At 39.8% G+C, this 13,864-nt stretch overlaps 1 protein-coding gene across 1 annotated transcript in view; it reads left to right on the top strand.

The window, feature by feature from the left end:
• The first annotated feature begins 5,786 nt into the window (after positions 1-5,786).
• The window catches only part of Tnip3 (TNFAIP3 interacting protein 3), a 33,525-nt gene continuing 25,447 nt past the window's right edge, over positions 5,787-13,864 (top strand). Inside the window, exons 1-5 of the mRNA XM_029569100.1 lie at positions 5,787-5,814; positions 6,016-6,096; positions 8,497-8,580; positions 11,005-11,070; positions 12,308-12,418. Of these exons, the coding sequence (XP_029424960.1) occupies positions 6,037-6,096; positions 8,497-8,580; positions 11,005-11,070; positions 12,308-12,418 (321 nt within the window). The 5' untranslated portion in view covers positions 5,787-5,814; positions 6,016-6,036. The remainder of the gene's footprint in view (positions 5,815-6,015; positions 6,097-8,496; positions 8,581-11,004; positions 11,071-12,307; positions 12,419-13,864) is intronic.

Raw genomic sequence — 13,864 nt, 5'->3', positions numbered from 1 at the left:
GGACAACCTGAGTTCAATCCTTGGGATCCACATGATGGAAACAGGGAACCGACTTTGGCGGACTGTCCTCTGACTTCCACACATGTTGTGTCACATGGATAAATAAATAAATAAATAAATAAATAAATAAGTAAATAAATAAATAAATATCATTTAACAGTTTTAAGTACATTTACTAATACTGTCTACTCTGGAGGTATTATGTTGTTCCCAAAGCTAAAATGATAAATACAGACCCCCACCTTCAAGAAAAATAGCCTTACACAGTCTCTGGAGAGAATGATCCTTAAACCATGGTGTTAAGTGATAGAGCAGATGTGTCATAAAGCGCCATGGTGGAAGATTTAACTAGTTCTTCTTTGGAGACCCAAGGACCTTTGAAGAGGAGTTATCATGGAATACTGAGAGGTATTTAAAATAGGGAAGCTTTGTAGACTGCATATGTCAGAAAAAAATGTAATTACTTACCTTCCAACTAAAGTATAATAAAACTATAAGTGAATAATCAAAACTGAGAGAAACACTGATACATTGCATGGGAAAGCTGTTCCATGCTAATCAGAACATCAAGAAAACAAATGAGAACAAATGCTGTCAGGGATGCTTAGAAAGAGGAAGCTTTAGTCACCGCAAGGTGGAGTAAAAACTGGTGGAACCACCAGGGAGCTCCTCAGAAAAGTAAAAATAGAAGCAGCAAGTGACTCAGCTATATCACTGTTGCAATCTAAGTCAACAGGCCTCAGAGATATGTGCACAGCCATTTTATTACTACTCTGTGTACAACGGCCAAGAAATGAAACCAGCCTAAATGTCCATCAACAGATATAAAGATAAAGAAAATTTGGTACATACACAATAGAATTTTAGGTAGCCATAAAGAAAAATGAAATCATGGTATTTAAGGGAAGATGAATAGACCTAGAAATCATGTGAAAATTAGCCAGACTCAGAAAGAAAAGTACAGCATGATTTCTCTCAAAGGCTGGATCTGAGTGTGTGTGTGTGTGTGTGTGTGTGTGTGTGTGTGTGTGTGTGTCTGTGTGTCTGTGTGTGTGTGAAGGGAGGGTCATGAAACCATAATAAGAACCACAAAAAGGAAGATGAGATATTAAGAGATGGAGGAGGGGAGGAACAAGAGAGGGTGATGGAATATATGTGACACGAAAGCAGAAGGGGGACAATTTGGGGAGGAGAAAAGGGACCAGCAAGTGGGAGGAACGGAAGTGAAGGAGAATAGTGGGAGAAAGCATTGAATAAGGACAAAGTAGAAGAACTGACATGTACAAAACAAGTTATTTTATATATTAACCTAAAAAATTGCAATAAAACACAAAAAAAGAGTTCTGCTTTCACTCTAAGTCAGATGGGATACCACTGAGAGGTCCTGTGCAGAGGAACATGAGTGACATTAAAACGCCCTGCTGATAATGAGGGAGTCAGGAGAGATGCAGAACAGCCCTTAGGTTATGGGAGCATCTGGCACAGAAGTGATGATGGCTTGCCCTCAGTCCACAGACACACAGCATCTTAGACAAGGCCACATCACTGGCGAGTCATAGAAAACAAAGAGCCAGAGATTGGCCACTGCCGCACATACTCCTAAAGTATTCTTGTGAATAAAACCAGGAAGCAAATGTTTATGCCTCATTCTGAGTAAATCATTAAGAGGCATGTTTAGTTCAGCTCCACTTAGTCACTGAATTGGGAATTCTCTAGGCCTTTGTGGCAAAGGGATGCTATTGTTTTGGGGGTCAAACAGTCTATAAAGTAGTCATAGAAATTGAATACAGACACTGGAATACAAAGAAGAATTAAAGGTGATTTCAAGAGTTTTGGTCTGGAAAATATTCAGTAATTGCGATGGGGAAATGGGTTTTATAGGGAAGTCAGGAAATAAGTTTTAGACACTTGGAGACAGAGGTGACTCTGAAGCATCCCTAAAGAGATGACAAGTCAGCTATTCACATGAGATGCCAGAGCCAGTGTGCTAAATCAACTGGTTGTTAAATATTTTGATTGCCACAAGCTGTTAAATATTTTAAATATTTTTATTAATATCTATTACTTGGGTTGTCACTGTCTGTCTCCCTTAATACATAATGTGCATCTCCAGGCTTATTTTTTATTAGAAAGCAACTTTGATCACAGAACTTCTTTGTTCAAGGGTCTTTAGTAGTTTCCTATGATCTATGAGGTCAAAAGTGTTGACCTAAAATTTAAAGCTTTACATAATTTCATTCATCCAACTTATATGCCAGACAAGTGCCAGTTAAAATGAGCTTGTTTGACCCTCCGTACATAGGCTGTTCATCCCTTTAATGTTCATTAAGTTATCTTTACTGTAATTTCTATATCTCAGTTTTCACCATCCATCAAATCCTATCTACTCTTCAAGGCCTAGAGGACACTTGAAGTCCTTCCGTATTTACTAAAGCTGGAGAATGAGCTCTCTGTTCTGACTGTCATTGGTTTTACTTTCATTAGGACTTGTTTTCTGGCTTTCATTTGCCATCCAGTTTTCCATATGTGCACATATACAACACTGCACCCACATATGTGCATAAGTACATGAGTACACGTACGCATGCTTGTCAACACCTAAGCGTGTGTATGTGTATGTGTGTGTATAAGTTTCATTGTAAGCAGGAACCTTTGTTTCATTTCCTTTGGAAGCCACTCACTTCCCAGTGCACAGTGAGTGATGTACAAATTCTGGACAGCCCTTTCCTTTTGCCATGTAATTCGACTGATTGTCCTACATCAAAGAAGAACTTGTGAGTATTAGCCCAGCTTTTTCTTACATGGTCATAGATAGCTACTGTAGGAAAAAGTATCACCACTATCCTATGGTGTATGTTGAAGCTGAGTCCTAGACGACTGAGGTATCTTACCCAAAGTCGCAGTCATGAGTGACGAGCTGAAGAATAAAGCCAGATTATCTAACACTAGAGCTAGAACTTGTCAATTCCAGGTCTTCTCCCCTACCCGGAAGATCCATGCACATAGAAACCAGAGATGTTAAAAAGAAGTCTGTTTCTTTTCTCTGCCTAAGAAAGTCTCCATACACTGGCAGGCATGTGATGCTTTCTTCTTGGACTAATTTTGAGAGAATTACTGTCAACACAAATAATAGTTAAGGCCAGTGATTGGGAATTCCTTAGGTTTATTTTTCTTCTACATTATGTAATATTTTATCTATTTCACAAATGAGGGACCTTTAAAATAGCCTTGGAAACATAAAATGACACTTTTGTTTCTTTGGAAGACTAGCAAGACTTCTGAAACCAAAGTTGACTAGAAGTCAGACTCCTAAAATATTCACACCGTGGGGACTGGAGAGATGGCTCAGTGATTAAGGGAGTGGCTGCTCTTGCAGAAGACCTGGTTTCGATTCCTAGCACCCACATGACAGATAACAACCGTCCTAACTCCAGTTCAAGGGACTCTGATGACCTCTTCTGACCTCCCTGGGCATTGCATGACATGTGTGCACTTCTGTACATGCAGGCACTACACTACTAATACACATAAAATGAAAATAATAAATAAAATATTTTTTAAAATATGCACACCTGGGAGAGGGGTGGAGCCGAGGCAAACAACCAGCAGATCAGAAGGTGCTCAGTTTATTCCTGGGCTGGCCCACTGGAAGCTCCATTTTTCTTGCCAAACTTTTAGCCCCCTGGAAAAGTTGTTTATTCATATGTAGAGCTCTCAGAACTCATAGAAAATCTGTTTGCTATTATTGTCTATAGCAGAAGAGAAAAGGGAATTGTGGAGAGGATTACAAAGTTATAGGATTTCTACCCGAGAGACACTATCACACCTAGCAAGGTGTATGCACCAGGACACGGTAACAGGGAAGACCCAGGAGACAGAAACATCAAGGATAATATTTCCTGGAAAGAAAATCTTTCTTCAAATCATTTCACTAGGTGATTGTCAGAAATTGTACTACATTATTACAACCTAATACAAATCCAAATCTGAAGAACTTTGAACTGTCCGTTCCTTCTCCTGTGGGTGTGCGGTGTAGGAGGGTGAGTAAGGGTATGAGTGTGTATTTTGGAAAAAAATTATTTTTACATTAAAGGTTTTTCTTTCTTTTTTTTTTTTTTGATGAACAGATCTTAGTGTAGATGAAGTGTTGATTGTTAGGAAGCCTCTGTGTCTATCCCCTAAAGTGAGAGAACATGTGTATCATAACTTTTTCTTCTAGAACTCTGAATGAACAATCTGATTTCCACCTGTACTTTGGATTTGCCTTAAGGCAGCATCACTCTCTTTCACTTGCGCATGTCTTCAAAACAAACCAAGGAAACAGACACAGACACAGCTAAAATCCACTAGTCTGGTGTATAGCATAGATGACTATTATTTCTCATAGATAGATACTAATTTATTAATTCTATAAGTGGGTTGGACATCTACTCTGTGCCAGGGTACTCTGGATACAGAGATGAATACAGGAACACAGAAATACACCATTGCAGTGCTTGGTGAAGTGCTCCCTGGCTGGGTAGAGGGAAATAGGATAGAATTGGAGGGCTGGAAAGCTATTGGCTAGATTTCACCAGATTCATGGGATAGCCTAAAAAGGGCTATGCATTCCAGGGCAGGAGGGTGAGGACAGCATGATTCATTTCAGGATGTGGAAGTAATTCAGCATAATGAACAGAAGGTGAGAGACAGTTAGAAAAGGAGGGCAGGCAGGACCCTGGACACTCATTCACTTCCTTTTGAAAATGTTGCCTTTCCAGGGTTTCAGGCTTTATCTTACCTCTATGTGGGGTATTTCTATAAAAGACTCTGGTCAAATGACTGAACCTAAGTAAATTCTTTTTCCCTTTCAGGAACTCATTTTTTCCTTGTTTCTATTCCTTGGCTCTTCTTTTGCTTTCTACCCCCCAAGTCCAGAAATCACAGTCCCAAATATCTGTCCTCTCCATGCTTTCTCCTACAGTACCTATCTAGTGTACCATTAGATTAAGAGCCTGTACCATGACAGGAGCCCACAAATTAAGGCTATAATGCGCAAGCAAAAAAAAGTTTAGTGATTTAACCACATGTTGTGCTGAGAAAGCTAGACTTGGCGTATGAAAATGATGGTCTTAATTAAACAGGAGAACCAAACTTAACCTTCCTGCCAAATCAGGACATTTGTTTTGCAAGTGGTGCCCATTTGATCTTGTTTGTTTTTAAAAATATTTTATTATTTTTATTTTATATGTATGCATGTATTGCCTGCATGTAGGTAAGTGCACCCATGTCATGCAATGCTCGTGGAGGACAGAAGAGGCTGTCGGATCCCCTGGAACTGGAGTTACAGACAGTTGTTAGCTGCCATGTGGGTGCTGGGATTAGAATCTGGGTCTTCTGCAAGAACAGCCAGTGTTCTTAACCGCTGAGCCATCTCTACAGCCCCTCATTTGATCTTGTAATGAATTATTCTCCCCTTCAGTCCAGAGGAATCGGTAGCACTCACAGAATTTCATGTGACTCATTCTGTTCTGTACAGCTTAACTCATACCTAGAAGACATTGCCAGAAAATCATGCCTGTAGGGAAACAAGAAATCGAACCATCAAAAAAAATCAACAGTTACCTAATTGCTCTGGGAACTACAGTGGATTTGTAGTAGTTAGGCTGCTGAGGAAAGGACAGGTTTGCCCAGGCCTTCTGTGGTAGTAACTTCCTCCTCCAGTGGGAGAAACTGCCAGTAAAGAAGAATGGCGATTTACATATCATAGCAAGGCTAATCTGCCCTGCATCTTAGTCACTGCCTGTCTACTTGAGACATCCTGGGAAATCCCTGGTACATGGAAGCCAATAAAAGTTAAAATCACTCTTCTTGTGACCTTATTCTGTGTGATTAGCATCCACAGTCATGGCTCAATGTTAATGGGGACTTGTTTTTACCATGAGTTGACAGTGGCTCTGTTTTCCAAATTTTGAATCTTTATTCTCATCCTAAAAGTAATTTTTTTCCCTCTCTCTTTTTCTTCTGCTTTACAAGACTTCTGGAAAAACAGCTTCCATGTCTTCCCAAGGCACATCTGAAATGAGCACTGCCGAAGCTCATGCAGAGAATGCAGAGGTAAGAGCCGGCGTCTGGGGAAGGCGGGTCATATCCACACTGCTATCATAAAGGCGAATGTGTGATGATCAAAAAGAGCAGCAGTTGGTCTGCCTTCTTTGACCAAGATCTGCCCTGTGTTTTTAAGCAATATTACTTGACATAGAAAATCTCCATTGCTTTGTGCTCACTGGACTGTGCTTCTCTTGCAAGGTGACAGGATCAAATCTGTCAGAATCCTTTCAGCTCCCCAGTGCTCTATACTCCATATTTTCTTCTTATTTAGAAGAGTTTGGTTTAATATAAAGTATAAAAAGAATAATTATGTGGTTAGAAATAAAAGATATAGCAATAAAGGATGTATTTGTATGCTCAATTAACATCATAATTTTTGCTCAATTCCTACAATAATGTTTCCTACTTCAATGAATTAATATGCTTTCTTAACTTTTGTTACATTTTTATTAATTTATTTTGAATGTGTGTGTGTCTGTATGTGTTCACGCACTCCCACACCCCTGTGCATGTATAAGTGCCACAGCATGAAAAGTCACATGAAAACTCACCTCAGATATGAATACCTTTGTATTCAGTTGAATTTGTTCTATGCTAGCATATACTTCAGACATACAAACCATGGTCAAATGTTGATTAATCTCATGAAATCTCTTACAAATTCTTCCTCTGTTTTGATTTCTATTCTCTCATAATTATTATTTCTGAATTTCATAAGTTAATACTTCTATAGTTACAAATAGATTTTCTTAAAGATTTACTATCAGAATGTTATTTATAAAATAAAAATCAAGGATCACTATGTTTTATAATTTTTTTCCAGAGAAAATTATTTGTGAGCTAGGGGTACAGGGAAAGAACATGGTCTTCTTGCCCTACTTCTGGGTCAGCAGAGGCAGGACCAGGCACAGATATTTGCTTTTCATGGATTTTGTACTACATCATAAATAGGAGATTTTTGATGACCCAAAGTTCACATTTGCAAGCATGATGCCAGATGGGAGGAGGCTGACCGCTAGCAGGAATCATGGCTCCCCAGGACTGGTCTAGTGCTCAGGTGCACTCTGCCTTCCAGCTCACCTGTGATGTTGATTGCTGCTGGGGAGAGAATCAATAGTCTAAAATCAACCTCATGGCATGTCAGCCTTGCTAGGCTCAGGGCACACTGAGCTGGTCTGTTCACAGTACTGTCCAGACCAAGGATGCTGTGTGTTTTATCAGTTCTAATCTGGAATGGGTCCAGTTTCTTAGAAGTCATCCTCCAAAAGAGAAAGTCCAGTTAAAAGGCCAAGCCTACTGGCCACCTGGGTTTTCATGTAAAGAACTCGTATACTCATTCTCAGTTTATCGACCCATGGAAGATTGTCACTTTTGAAATGTGGTCTTCATTACATTACTAAATTAAGAGAACTTTAAAAAACAAAGAACAGCATCCATACAGGTGCAAAATATCATCAAATGCTAAAACATGAGACATAAGTAAATTAGAAGAATGGTCTTATAAATCATTTCTAATAAAAAAAAAAAGTCCTTGAAATCCCATGATGATTGCAAAACAGCTGCTTCCTCTGACCACTTCTGACAAAGACCAACATGTTCGGAAAATATTTCTTGATTGTTTATGAATAGCTTTATGCAATTTTGTGGCCCAGAGCAACTATTGAGCCTGAAACTCAACACAGATTTTAGGACTCCCCTCATCACCCAGTTCATTGTATTACGTGATGACTCAGATGAGATGGTAAGTAGACTATTGAGTTACAATAGAGTCCTTGCTGCAAGTGAGTTTTGCTGGTGGTCTATTTAGCCAGATGGCAGGCAGCTTCTAGAACGTCAGCCTTTCTTTGAATGAGATCCCTATCCCCGGGGAAAATATAACTGAAGACAGAGGTCATTAGTTTTCATTATCCCAATAATTTGTTATTGGTCTAATTTATACTCTAATGGCTTTTTTTTTCTTAAAACTTTGGTTAAAATGCATAAAGCTACATAATCTTTATCCACCTCTATAACATACTCCTGAAATGGTCATAGGGGAAATTACCTTATTTGTGATTTTTAGAATCAGTGTAGTGACTTTTAGCTGTGTGTGTTGTTCTTATTCATTGACAAGTGTTTTGGTAATTAATTAAAATAAATGAATATTAAATAGAGTATCAAGCTGATATCTCAGCATGTCACTGTGATGAACTTCTTACTTTTTGTGTGTGTGTGGTGCTGGGAAATCTGTCTGGGGGCTTTGTGAATGCTAAGTGTATGCTCTGCCAGAGAACCACATATCCTCAGCCCTCAAATCAAAGATTTTTTTTTTAAACACAGGATTTGGATAATTGTATGGGCTTCATGAAGGACAGTATTTCTTCTGCTGATTTTATAGACTGCCTAATCCCAATCTTTTTTTTTTAGTTAAAGTGTGCTCAATCAAGAAGAAAGAACTTGACAGATTCTCTTGAACAAAAGATAAGGTGCTTGGAAAAACAGAGAAAAGAGGTAATTTAGAAATATTAGTTAAAGTCACACAGCCATGGAGCCATGAATTAAGGCTGAGAATAAAATAATGTATCCTTTAGCATCTATTTCTGTTATTAAATTGCATATTTGTCTTTACAATACTGGGCTGAACTGTGTGTGTGTGTGTGTGTGTGTGTGTGTGTCTTTTTGAGACAGGATTTCCCTGTAGCCCCAGCTGGTCCTGAACTCTCTATGGAGGCCAGGCTGGCCTCTATCTCACAGAGATCCTCCTGCCTCTGCCTCCCAGATGCTGGGATTAAAGGCGTGTGCCACCACACCTGGCTCTGGACTGCACTATTTTAAAAGGCCTTTTTAAAATAATTGCTTGTGTTATGATAAATGCAAAACTAGCAAAACCATGAACATGGTGTTTATAATCCTAGTTTCCCAAATGTTGATGATTTTGCCAGCTGGGTCATGTGGGCTTATCTCCTGTGACCTTACAAATTGACACACCATGAAACCTCAGCCGTAAGGGCTTTAAGCACAGTGGATTTAAGTGCACTGACTTCCAGAGTTGAGCATCCAAATGTATATATGTTAAAACCATTGTCTTAGAAAACAGATCGTTTCTAATATGTTATTAGGGAATAACAGATGTTATTAATTACACTGTATTTACTGAGTTTAATGAATGTTAGAACCTCTTTCCTCTTCTTGATAGAGCAGGAGGTGGAAAGTAAAACAGTTTGAACTGTTGCATTTGTCATCAATTTCGTGGTTCCTTTTCTAGTGTATTCTGTATATTTTACCTTTTGTTTTCTCTTTTTTGACACCTTCTATTCCTCTTTGAAAATGCATACAGTACTGTGCTCTTCTGGAAAACTGCTAAAGTGTTACAGAATAATGTTAGTATAGTATAAGAATGTTAATTCCTAACTGGCAAAGGATCAAGTATCTTTATGTAATATTGTGTGACCTTATGCTTAATAATCATAAGCGTTTTTACCATAAGTTATCTAATAATTGTCACTGTTGATTAGGTATTTTGTTTGTAATTAGGGGTAAGTTTTGCAATTTTTTTGAACATTATGACCATCTTCTTGTCTGTCTTATGCTGGTAAAGTTTAAACATACTTAAAGTGTTTGCAGTCTAAAATATTTCTAAATATTGTCTTGTGACAAAGACTGTTATTCTTAAAAATCCATGCTTTTAAAAGATGATATTGTTCATTTATCCAGTAGGTATTGGAGCATGGTAGCCTCCTAATGCATGTTATTGCATGCAAATGATTATCAATGAACAGAGTCTGGACTTTAAGATGAATTCTTTGAAAAAGTTGTAACACCTATCCATTATAATTACCAGAATAACCATACAGATAGCTATGGAAAAAGAACATTCATACATTGATAATTCTTAAAAAAATATGTACAAAATTTATCAGATTCTGGTTGAATTAAACAAAGATGAAAATTAAAATGACTAAGAAAAATTAAAAGTTTCTATTAAACCTTTGAGCCGACTTGTCAAGACATATCTAAGACAATGATTTTTCATACATGAACCTGTTGTGAAAGGACAGAATATGTGTCCAGTTAAATTTCCAGCCCTGTGCAGCAGGAGACACAGTCCAGCACTGCTTCCAGAAGCCTGATGAGTTCCCTTGGTCTGCAGGGACTTGCACTCAGGCTGAGCCAGATCCTTGACCTCACCACAAGGAATTATGAGATGAGCCAGTATGAAGCAAGAAAGCTTAATGGATATTTAAGTAAGGGGTTAATAGAAAGAGCTCTTAGGGGAAAAAAATAGGGTACATTTGAGAGTGTGGGTGTGTTTCCAAAGAAACTTGATATTAGTGTCCTAGCAGTTAGTCTTAGATACCATTATGGTGACTCTCAAGTTAAAACTCAGAGTTGCAAATAAACATTTCCCCCCTTATTTTTGATGTGAGGTTATAGAGTGGCTCTTGAGTGCTTTGGACAGGATTGTAATTTGATGAAATAAACCCATGGGGCATAAAGTCTGCACAAAGGGGTTAATATACATCTTCTATTGTAAATGGAAGTTCTTGTAAGATTCCTAGAAAACTGTAGGCTTACAGCTTGGGAAGCTGGCCTTTTACATGCAGGTCTTTAGCATGGTTCATTGTTATTTCAACATTCTTATTTGGAACATCTCTATATAAGAGCAATTTTGTCTCAAGATAGGTACAGCAAATGTGCTGGAATTCTTGACTTTCAACTGCTGAGAGGCTTCAACCAGACTCTGTGTGAGGGGTTCCTCTCCTTTCATAGCTTTCTATCCTGCCTCAGAATCATCCCAGTCCAATCAGAACTTGCTAGAAGGAGCACTGTCTTATCTGTGGCTTCCAAAATCTCAATAACCTTAAAAAGTGATTTCATGTTTCTTAAATTTCCAAATGGGTAGAAATTCATTCTACCAACTTTGAACCATTTCAGCTCCTGGAAGTTAATCAGCAATGGGACCAGCACTTCCGAAGCATGAAAGAGTTATATGAGAGAAAGGTAAGTTCCTCCTGATCTCCTTTAGTCCTGATAGGTCCAGTGACTCAACCACAGAGAGGCAGAGTGCTGTGTGCATAGCTGGCTTATTGAAGATTCGTGAACAGTGTCAGTCAGTCGCCTTGAGCACAGCTTAAGTTAAGTGCAGTTAAGTTCCAAGAGTTCCCATGGTTCATTCAGCTTCCCGGAGTGCCCTAGCCTCTGTTGTCACTGGCAGTCACAGGTCAGGGCTTAAACTTGAAGTCAGGGTCAGTGTTATGCAAGGCAGGTCTCTAACTTTTTAATTGGGGAGAATCAGCTATTTTCAAAATAAAGAACAAAGGTAACAGTGAAAGTGGAAATAGAGGTAACAGTGAGAAGATTTCACTTTTGTAAGAAAGGAACTTCTTGGAGAAATTTTCCTTTAATAGGTTATAGTCATTATTTTAAAGCACTACATTTTCACAAAGACAGATGAGAGGAAGTACCTTCCCTTAAATAATTCAGAATTAAGAAACCCAACCACAGTGAGTAACACACTGCTCTTTTCCTCATTTTGATATGCAGAAGTGTTAAACTTAGAAGGGGAAGATTCCTGTCCCCACTGCAGTGGTCAGGCCACCTTGCAGTATGCATCCATACAGTTTGTGTCTCCATATTTTAGAGACAGTAATCTCAGCAAGAATGCTTTGTCTGCTTCACCCGGTGGCCAGGGAACCCAGGTGTTGACAACAGGAGCAGTTCCCAAATTGGAGAAGGCACCGGGCCACTAAGGTTCTTTGGGAGACATTGTCACTGTAATGTAACTTTTCAGCAAGGACAGGACGGGAGCAGCAGAGCGCAGGCCACTTGTAGATTATCCTACCTGCTCCTTCCCTGATCGCCTGATGTCTTGTCAGGAAAAGGCAAGGCACATCCCAGAATAGCGAGTCACATCGGGGCCCTCAGCCTGTACGCTGGCTCCTCCATCCCTCCCAAGTGCGGACGGTTTGGAGAAAGGAGGGAACAGCTGGATACCATTTGAGTGTAAATTGTACTTTTCCTATGGAGCAAGAGCCCCTTTCATGTTTTGGTTAACCTTAGCCTTTAATGGCTGTGCTATCTCTCCAACCCAAGAACCCCTTTTAAAACGCAAATACGCTGTTCTACATTGGAAGAACTTTTCCTTTGAGGGACCTGCTGGATGCGGGGCGTCTCTGTTCCAGGCCAGAATAAGTCTCAGATATGTGAGAGTCTGCAACTGTCTGACCCATTCCCTCAGGTCGTCGATCTGAAAACGAAACTGGCAGCCACAGAAGTCCGCCGTACCCTGGAGAAGGAGAGGATGCGGAGCTTGATGGAGGGCGACAGACAGCAGACTACACAGGAGGAGGTGCGTGACCCAGGACACGAGAAGCTCAGGGGACCTGGATAAGCCAATCGCTTCCGCTTCCGGTGCAGACCCGCCAGGCTGAGAAAATCAGCTCCCTGCAGAGCCAAGTACAGTGCCAGGGGGTGGGGGGCTTGCCTCCGCCACCCTGACACAAGCATGTAGCAACCTGCCTGTTAGGAGGAAAGGGGTGACCCATAGATTGAGAACTTTCCAGAGCATTGCAGCCTGGGAGAAAACCAACTTTGTTTTTATTGCTAGTGATATGATCTCACTAACTTGCCCAGTACGAAGTTACTCTCCTTGCCCTGAACTGGCTAGAGAGTGCAGGCTGGTTTTGAACCCATGATCCTTTTCCTGCCTCAACGTCCCAAGTGCTGGGATTGTCAAAGGAATTCGCCACATCTGGCTACATAGAAGCTTTTTTAAAAACCGCCTGGCCCTCGTTAGATAATATCCTGAGCCCCTTTGCGAGGTTTTCGTCATGGTAAAAATGCCAAAGCTGGGGTCGGGGGAACTGAGATTGCACCATGCAGAGGAAGTCATACCTGTTACACAGAGAGGACAGCAGTGTTTCCTCAGCGGTTGGATTTTATGGCTCTCATGGCATGTAAAAGAAGAAAGTTAAACTCTAAGGACCTCTCTTTCAAAATACAGTGAGAGAAAAATCAAGTAGAACTATCCTCATGGGAAGCCACACTGCTAACATTGTGGAGTATTGACAACATTTAAAAAAAATTTTGATAGAATCATTGTGATTTTCATACACTATAATTTGAAGGTAATTTGATCTCCCCCCACACCTCCCTTTTCTGCCTCCCACATAATTTAATGCACACTATTATATATAAAGTAAAACCTATAGAGTCTAATTTGTGTCCCCAAGTGCCCTTCAGTATGGGTCCATCCACCGTAGCCTGGTTAACCTACCAAGAGTCACATCCTTGAAAGAGACTGACTGTTCCCCTCCCAGCAGCCTTCAGTTACTGGTAACATTTTAAAATGTGCAGAAGTTTAAAGGGAATATAAAAAGATCAGTAGATCATATGAACACAGGTCTTGGTGTCCCTTAAAAAAGCTAGACTCAGTCACTGTTTTCAGGCAAATTAAAGAAATCATCATAGTGAGAGGCAGAAAGGGAGTTTTTTTTTTTTTTTTAATTGTGGCTATTTTGAGAACAAATAGAGAGGTTCAATGTTCTCTAAGTCCATCTTCAGGGGTCCTGACATGAGATTTAAACAGAGGTCTGAGTTATGCATAACTAAGCAGTCATGGCTAGAGTGTGGTTCCCATCATTACTGACCCATCATTGTCTAGACTTCACAATCTGACCTGTAAAGTGGTCTGACAAATTGTCACAATGGTATCAAATCTCTTCCTGGAAGACAAATTCCTCTTCTGGCTGGCACCAGGCTTCACTCTCAGCATGAGAGTTCTGGGGAAATCCTA

The sequence above is a fragment of the Nannospalax galili genome, unplaced genomic scaffold, assembly GCF_000622305.1.
Source record: "Nannospalax galili isolate Female #2095 unplaced genomic scaffold, S.galili_v1.0 scaffold441, whole genome shotgun sequence".
NCBI lineage: Eukaryota > Metazoa > Chordata > Mammalia > Rodentia > Spalacidae > Nannospalax > Nannospalax galili.
The sequence above is the reverse complement of the archived record's forward strand: the minus strand, read 5'-3'. Positions and strand labels throughout refer to the sequence as shown.